The sequence below is a fragment of the Tupaia chinensis genome, unplaced genomic scaffold (genome assembly GCF_000334495.1).
Source record: "Tupaia chinensis unplaced genomic scaffold, TupChi_1.0 Scaffold000333_1, whole genome shotgun sequence".
NCBI lineage: Eukaryota > Metazoa > Chordata > Mammalia > Scandentia > Tupaiidae > Tupaia > Tupaia belangeri.
In genome coordinates this window covers 1,497,906-1,505,875 of record NW_006159827.1, presented here as the reverse complement: position 1 = coordinate 1,505,875, position 7,970 = coordinate 1,497,906, and the positions used below count along the sequence as shown (strand labels likewise).

Genomic DNA, 7,970 nt, shown 5'->3' with positions numbered 1-7,970 from the left:
AGACAGAGACAGAGATAGAAAGCCAGAAATCTCCCCCAGGGGGAATGGCCACGCCGCAATCCCTTCTCCTCCATTCTCCTCTCAGGATCTTGGGCACGCACGCACCCGGCATGAGTTTTAAGCCACCGGGTCCGGGACGCAAACCGTGGTCGACTACATGGGGGTCCAGCGGCATAGCCATTATGCTAACTGCTGGTCCCCTTGTCTCCGCTTTTTGCCTACAGCCTGCTGTGGAAGTGCCCCAGTATGTGGGTATCCGGCTCCTGGTCGAGGGTTCCACCATCAAGAAGCCCATGGCGCTGTGTCATCGGCGGATGGGGGTCCGCCCAGCACTCCCTCATCTGCTGCCTCAGCGAGGCTCTGGGGAAGGCAAGGACTCGGGGACCCCTACCCACAGGTCAGCTTCTAGGAAGGCCGCTGGGGCCAGGAGGCAGGGGCACACTGAGGAGCCCGTCTCTGGTGCCACCACCTCAGCCCTCAGGAAGGGGAAGAAAGGCAAGGCAAGAAATGCCACCGTCCTGGTCCGCCCCGCTCTCCGGAAGGGGGCGCCCCTGAGCACCAGGACGGGCTGCACGTTGACCGCGACCTTTGCTAGTGGAGACGGGCAGCCCCACCCACTGAACAGATTGCCATTGAGTCTGAAGGACCCCCAGGTCCTGGGTAAGACCATTCGCCCGAAACACCGCGGCGTCCATGGGCAATTTCTTCCTGCCCTCCAGGCTCCTCCCAACCGCCTGGATTTGCCCCTCTGCCCGACAGCTGCCAGTGGCAAGTAAAAGCACTGCTCCCAAAGCATTCCTCTAAACACACACCCAGTGAGTACCGGCCCTCCAGAGGAGTCGCCCTGCGAGGCCGGGATGCTTATTTCCAAGAAGCCGGGACGCAGGCCCAGCTGGCTCTCTCTCCGGAACCGAGCTTGCCGCCGTGTTCTGCCCTCGCCCCCTTGAACTTGCCTCCGGGGGAAAGGAACTAGTGTCCCTACAGCACTTCACGGTTTGCACCGTGCTGCCACCTAACCAGCCCCTTAGTCCTCGCAGTGACCGGCAAGGTAGGTGCCATGATGCTCATTTTCCAGCCGAGGTGTCAGGAAGTTTAAGGAAGTTGCCCGAGGTTGCACAGCTCCGAAGGGGCAGAGCTGGGACGCAGACCCAGGTCTGTTGGACTCCAAACCCTGTGGTCTTCCCACTGCCTCTGGAGGAGGAACCCCCAGGGCTCCACGTGCCCTCACCCTGCCCCCCGCCACCTCTGCCCTCTGCACACACCCTGTGGGATGCCCGGTCAGCCTGGGCCCCTCCCGGGCCCTCACAGCTAACCTTGCTCCCACAGCCCCTTACCACCCCGCCAGCCTCCACTCCAAGGCCCGGCTGCCTTCTCCCCGCGTGCTCCGACCCCAGGGGCGGGGCCTCAGACTGCAGTACAGCAAGCTGGTGGGCGCTAAGGCCCTGTCGACCACAGGCAAGGCCTTGATGACTCTACCTATGGCCAAGGTTTTGATTTCCCTCCCAACTAATCCTGACCTCAAGCTGGCGCCCTGCATCCTGAAGCCAAGAAAGGTGGGCCTTGAACTCCCTCACACCCTGGCGGGCAGTACTGAGCACTGGGGTCTGGGCTAGAGGACACAGGCCGAGGGCAGGCTGGCCCACCCCTGGGGGGAGGGCTTGTCTCCCTCCAAGCCTCCTTCCTAGACAGACCCCTGATCATCTCTCCCCTTCTCCCCTCCTTTCATACCGAGGCCGTGACTCCTATCTGCCTTCGAGGCCCCCCTCCTGGAAGTCCCTTGTGGCCTCTGCCCTCAGAAGTCGGAACTCTTCCCAGCACCCATAGGAAGGGCAAGGGCAAAGGCAAACTCAAGGCCAAACCCAAGGCTGAGGCATACCCCGTGAAGAGGCTGAGCCTCCCTGAACCCCCGCCCTTCACTGATACATTCCAGAGACTGGGGACGTGGGAGCTATGAGGCTGGGGAAGCCCTGCTTCCATCCTCACTGCCCCTGTCCTGGACCCAGTGCCAAATAAAAGGACAAATGACGGCCCTGGGCTCGGCTCTGTTGCTGTTGGAAGCAGAGTCGGCAGGCAAGGCCCTCTGCCCTGAGGCCCAGGGCAGGGCGAGGCCAGCAGCAAGGCATCTGTGCAGCAAGGCCCAACGCCCACCGGGGACAGTCCAAGCTTCCTGCGCAGGGACTGCCCCAGCATCTGATCTCAGGGTGGGGGAATAAGCCTTCATTTCTCAGACGAGGGAACTGAGAGTGCAAGAGGAGACGTGCCTCGCCCGCGGTCACGTGGCAGTGAGTCAAAAACAGGGACACACTGCCAGAGCTGCTGGGAGCCCCCCAAGCCTAGAGGACTAGGTGGCTGGCAGCAGTGACGTCCACTGGGCGTCATGATGACATGAGACATACCAGAAAGGGTAGACTGCCCAGACTCCAGCTCTTCTTCCCTTCAGTGGGAGGGAACGGGTCTGCCCTTTACTCAGCCAGGGGCCAAGATGACCTAAAAAGATAATATCCAACAAGCCGCACCCATGGGGAAGATAGGGTATTTCCTAGCTGTAGTGGGTCGAATCACAGCGCCACTAAAGATATGCCCACCTGGACCCTGGGAGCGTGACCGTATGTGGGAAGAGTCCTTGCAGATGTAGTTACATTTTAGGTCTCGAGATGAAATCATCCTGTATTATGTGGATGGGCCCTAAATCCAGCAACATGTATCCTTTTAAGAGTCACAAGAGGGGCCTGCAGGTGGCAGGTTGGTTAAGGCACTGGACTCCCACTTGGCTGGCTGCAGTTTGAATTCTGGACCTGGTGGCTTGCTTTCTCATTTTCTTTTTCTCTCTGGTCAAATTAAAAATAATAATAAATACAATTATTTATTAAAAAAGAAAAGTCAGAAGACAAGACACATACTTGGAGGAGGTCAGGTGAAGATAGAGGCAGATTGGTGCCACAAGCCCTGCCAGTAGTAATGACTAGGAAGCCTTCAGAGGGAGACGGCACTGTTGACACCTTACCTTGGGAACTTCTGACCTTCAGGACGGAGAACGTTCATTGTTTTTGTTTTTTATTTATTTATTTTTTGCTACAGGGCATGTGCACTCACCAAAGAGACAGACAGAGAGGGAAAGTGAGAAATTACTCCCTCAAGGGATGGCCACGCCACAATCCCATCTCTTCATTCTCTTAGGATTTTGGACATGCACACACACATGCCAAGCATGGTTTTCTTTTTCTTTTTTTTTGGGGGGGGGGGGGGTTTGCTATAGGGCACGCGTACTCCCCAGAAAGCAAAATCACCCCCCTGGGGGGATGGCCACATCGCAAACCCTTCTCTCCCATTCTCCTTTTGGGATCTTGGGCATGCACACGCACACGCCCAGTGTGAGTTTAAGCCACTGGGTCCAGGACTTGAACCATGGTCGACTACATGGGAGTCCAGCAACATAGCCATTACACCAGCTGCTGGTCCCCCGCCAAGAATGATTTTCAAGCCACCAGGTCTGACACTTGAACAGTGGAATTGACCATGTGGGATCCATCCATTTTAACCTCCATGCTACTTGCTGGCCCAAGAGTTCATTGTTTTATGCCACTGGCTTGTAGTTATTTGTTACAGCTACCCTAGGAAACAAATTTATAATCCAATTGAAGACATTTGAATTCTGACCCAGAAATTCTTGCATAACCAAACCAGCAAATGCATACAAGTAAGTTCACAGCAGCATTGTGGAGGTAATAGCCAAAAGAGCTCACTGTCCATTTACTGTAGGATAGAAAAACTGGTCTATTCAAACAATGGAATTCAAATTACACACTGTCTTAGTCTGCTACTGCATTGTTAATGGAAATACCCAGGACTGAGTAATTTATAAAAGTAGAGATTTATTTGACTCATGATTCTGGTGGCTCAAAGTCCAAAGGCATCAAAAAATGGTGGAAGCCAAAACTTAGAGCAGAGCGGCTTGGTCTGTATCCATGGGGTGGGGTGGGGCTCTACCTGCCTCATTTCTTCTCCTTATCACCCCATCCTGACTCAGCCATGGTGTGGGGGGGGGACCATCGGAACCACCCATTCACTAATCTCCCAAAGGCCCCACCCTTCAATGCAAAAATTGGATCAAGTTTTTACTCTCAGTCCCATTACAACGGCTCAACATGTGAATTTAGGGGGCGCACATTCAAATAATAGTACATGCCAAACAGCACAGATGCATCCCACAGTCAGGAGCAAGAGCAGATCACAAAGTACATGAAGTATGAATCCATTCATGGGATCTTCAAAACCAGGCAAAGTGAAACACTGTCCGGGGAAGCATATGTATGTGGTAACACTTGAAAAGTAAATGAAAAATTCTTCCAAATCTAACCTAGACTCCTAGAGGTAGGACCCTCCAGGAGCCTTTTATTTTACTTTATTTTGTAGAAGTTTTGCCTTAGGGTACGGGCCTAAGTCACCAGAGAGATAGTGAGAGGAAAGTGAGAAATCACAAATCACCCTCCTATGGAGGGGTTGGCCTTGCCACAATCCTTTCTCCTCTATTGTCCTCCTGGGATCTTGGGTACATACATACATGCACTCACCATGAGTTTCAAACCACCGGGTCTAGGACTCAAACCATAGTCGGCTACGTGGGAGTCCAGCCACATAACTGCTATACCATTTGCTGGCCCTCCGAGGAACCTTTTATATATTTTTCTGAGAGTTATTTGCTACAGGGTGTGTGGGCTCACCAGAGAGACAGACAGCAAGAATCACCCCCACCCCGGTGGGGTGGCCACATTGCAATCCCTTCTCCATTCTCCTCTTGGGATTTTGGGCATACATACACCACATGCACCCAGTGTGAGTTTTAAGCCACTGGGTCTGAGACTCAAACCGCAGTCTACCACATGGGAGTCCACTGACATAACCATTATGCCATCTGCTGGTCCCCCCCAGAAGTCTTTTAAAAGACTGATGTGAAGGTCTCCACCCCAGGCTAGTTAAACTAGAATCTTTGGGGTGCAGAACCATGGTTCAAGTCCTGAATCTGGTGGCTTGCTTTCTCACTTTCCCTCTCTTTCTCTGTCTATCTGATCAAACTGGAAAGTAACAATAATAATAAAGTTAAAATAATTCTTAAAAAAAAAAGATTGAAAAGGGAGGAAGCAGGTGGTGTGGGGCTTAAGGCACTGGACTCCCACATGGCTGTGATTCAAGTCCCAGACCTGGTAGCTCGAACCTCATGCTGGGTGCATGTGTGTGTGCCCAAACTCCCAAGTGGAGAAGGGGTTTTGTGTGGCCATCCTCCCTGGCAGGCGATTTCTCACTTTCCCTCTCTGCATCTCTCACTTTCTCCAGTGAGCTCATATGCCCTATGGCAAAACCAAAAAAAAGGTGGTGGGGGCAGCCCCAGCTCCACGATGCAGTGGTAGGAATGCCTTGCTCAAGAGAAGCCGAGTCTCACATGGTGACACTGGCTGGAGTCCCTGGCCCGGTTGGCCTGGACATGCCGGGGACATGTGCAAGTGCCTCAGATCCAAAGTTTAGAGGTAGGGAATGCTGGCGTGACCAGACACCTTGGAGGGTGCTTGTCTCTCTGTCTCATATGTGCTGTCCTGGGTAAAAGGGATCAAAATGATTGAGATGCTATATGTATTTTCCAGCAATTTCAAAGCTGCCAAATAAACTGCCCGTTCAACTCAACAGAAAGTATAATCCATGATAAATATTTACTTTCTCAGCAAATCCTCAAAACCATAATATGAAGTAGCAACTTTTATTATCTCAAGTCCAAAGAGGTGACGTCACTTGCCCAAAGCCACACAACAAGCAGAAGGCCTAGGCGGGATTCGATCTTCGGTTTGCCTTCCAGGGGGGTGGTCAGGAACAGGGAGGACTACTGTTGGCAGAGCCCCAGGCACTGCAGAGTCCTGGAGAAATAAGGGGGCAGAGGCGCCAGGAGTTCAACGGGGCCGTCCCTGGGCCTGGTGCCCGGGAGGAGGAGACAGTGCAGGTGGAGGTGCAAGGGCAGTCGGGAGGCCTGGGAGGGGGTCAGGTGCAGGCGTCTGAGGAGGGCTTCATCCAGGACCTGGGGTGGGAGAGGTACGTCAGCATTCTGCCAGCGTCAACCGAAATGGGGGTGGAGCAAGCACTGCCTCCCTCCCTCCTTGGTCTGCAGTTAGTCACTGCCTCGCCACATACGGGTGTGCACACACGCCACACACACCGTGGGAGACCGGCTAAGGGTTCACGCAGTCCTCCTCCTGGGCACACGGCCACACTGCATAACCCAGCACCTCTTGTCCGATAGTGAGACCATGTGACTGCGTCCTAGCCAATGGGATGGGGTGGAAGCCTGTATGCCCCTTCTAGAGCTGGCCCGCAGGAACCCACACTGACTGCCTTCATCCGGCTGGGTCCCTGAGTGTCTGCTTGGAGCAAAGCCTTCTCCTACTCCACTGCCATTCACTGGACTTAACATAAAAGAAATATTATGGGGCCAGCAGGTGGCGTGGTGGTTAAGGTGCTGGACTCCTTTATGACCGAATGTGGTTCAAGTCTGAAACCTGAAGGCTTGCTTTCTCTTTCTGTCCCTCTCTGGTGAGCACATGTGCTTTACAGTAAATTTTAAAATAATGATAAATAATTTGGGACCAGCAGATGGTGTAATGGCTATGTTGTTGGACTCCCAAATGGCTGACCACAGTTCAAGTCCTGAATCCGGTGACTTGAAACTCATGCCAGGCACATGTGCAGATGTGCCCAAAACCCCGAGAGAACGGAGGGGAAGGAATTACAGTGGACCCTCCTCCCTGGGGGGTGATTTCCCATTTTCTGTCTGTCTCTGTCTCTGACATATGCACCCTTATAGCAAAAATCTCTAAAAAAAATTTAAAACTAAATAATTCTTAATTATTTTTAAGAATTATTTTATTTAACTTTATTATTCTAAAAACCAAACCAAAACAAAAACAAAAAACGACCAGAGAGGGACAGAACAAGGGGGGAGAGTGAGAAAGCAAGCTGCCAGGTCTGGGACTTGAACCATGGTCGGCCAAGTGGGAATCCGGCGCCCTTAACCACCATGCCACCTGCTGGTCCCAAGACTGGTACTTTGGGATTACTATCAGAGTAGACGGAGGTACCCCATTATACACACACCTCCTCTTAACCTCTTACACCAGTCTACACCAACAAAGGCAGACTAAGAAAAAGCTTTCAGAAATCAGCCACTGCAGCTCCCTCTGGAACAGAATGAGGCCCAAGACTGGGAGATGCCCAAGAGCACACAGCAGGATTCCGGCAGGAGGGCTGCCCCCAGACCCAAGCAGCACAGCTAACGTCTGGAATGCTGCCTGCCCCAGAAGGCATCAGGCAGGCGGCCTTGAGTACCTGTGCTCGGGGCTTCGTGGTCTCGGCGGGCAGCAGGAAGCGCTGGCCCAGGACAGTGCCCACGCGGGCGGCGTGCACGTGGTCTCCGAGCACCGGGCAGAGCTGCAGGACCAAGTGCACCTGTAGTTGAGTGGGGAACACTGGGAGAGAAGGAGAGGTGGGGGGCGGCTGTGCTTTCAGTCCCCGGGTACCGCCCTCCCCCCTTCCTTCGGGGAAGCACCACTCCCACCCTCAGATCATGTGATTTCCGTGAGGTCATGGCTACGGCCCCGCCTCCAGAGAGGGGCATCTTCAGCCCAAACGACCAGCTGTTGACCCACCGGCCTGCCCGATTCACTCACGATGAGCTGCAACTCGATTACTGACGCTACTAGGAGTAAGGGCCGTTCATTCTTGCTAGGGTGCTAACGGATGGGGATGGGGGGTAAGCCTGGAGCTGCCTCCCCAGCTGGGCCCGGGGACACACACCCTTGGGGTCCCTTCTGTGCTGCCTACGCTGCTGAACAGCGCCGCCTTCTCCCGCCCCTTGTCTCCGGGCACCGAGCACTTTCTAAAGGCTGGCTAGGGCTCCAGACCCACCTGTCAGTGGCTGCAGCTGGACCAGG

The 7,970-nt window shown here is 53.9% G+C and overlaps 2 protein-coding genes across 2 annotated transcripts in view; one reads left to right on the top strand and one right to left on the bottom strand.

Moving 5' to 3' along the window:
* Positions 1 to 3,093, top strand: part of TTLL3 (tubulin tyrosine ligase like 3) — a 39,242-nt gene extending 36,149 nt beyond the window's left edge. The window contains 5 exon segments of the mRNA XM_006152013.3: positions 225 to 369; positions 1,327 to 1,553; positions 1,733 to 1,765; positions 1,767 to 1,854; positions 1,857 to 3,093. Coding sequence (XP_006152075.1) covers positions 225 to 369; positions 1,327 to 1,553; positions 1,733 to 1,765; positions 1,767 to 1,854; positions 1,857 to 1,954 — 591 coding nt within the window. The 3' untranslated portion in view covers positions 1,955 to 3,093.
* A 2,590-nt stretch (positions 3,094 to 5,683) lies between these two features.
* Positions 5,684 to 7,970, bottom strand: part of RPUSD3 (RNA pseudouridine synthase D3) — a gene marked incomplete at its 5' end in the record, with an annotated part of 5,260 nt that continues 2,973 nt past the window's right edge. The window contains 3 exon segments of the mRNA XM_027773243.1: positions 5,684 to 6,061; positions 7,366 to 7,505; positions 7,945 to 7,970. Coding sequence (XP_027629044.1) covers positions 5,870 to 6,061; positions 7,366 to 7,505; positions 7,945 to 7,970 — 358 coding nt within the window.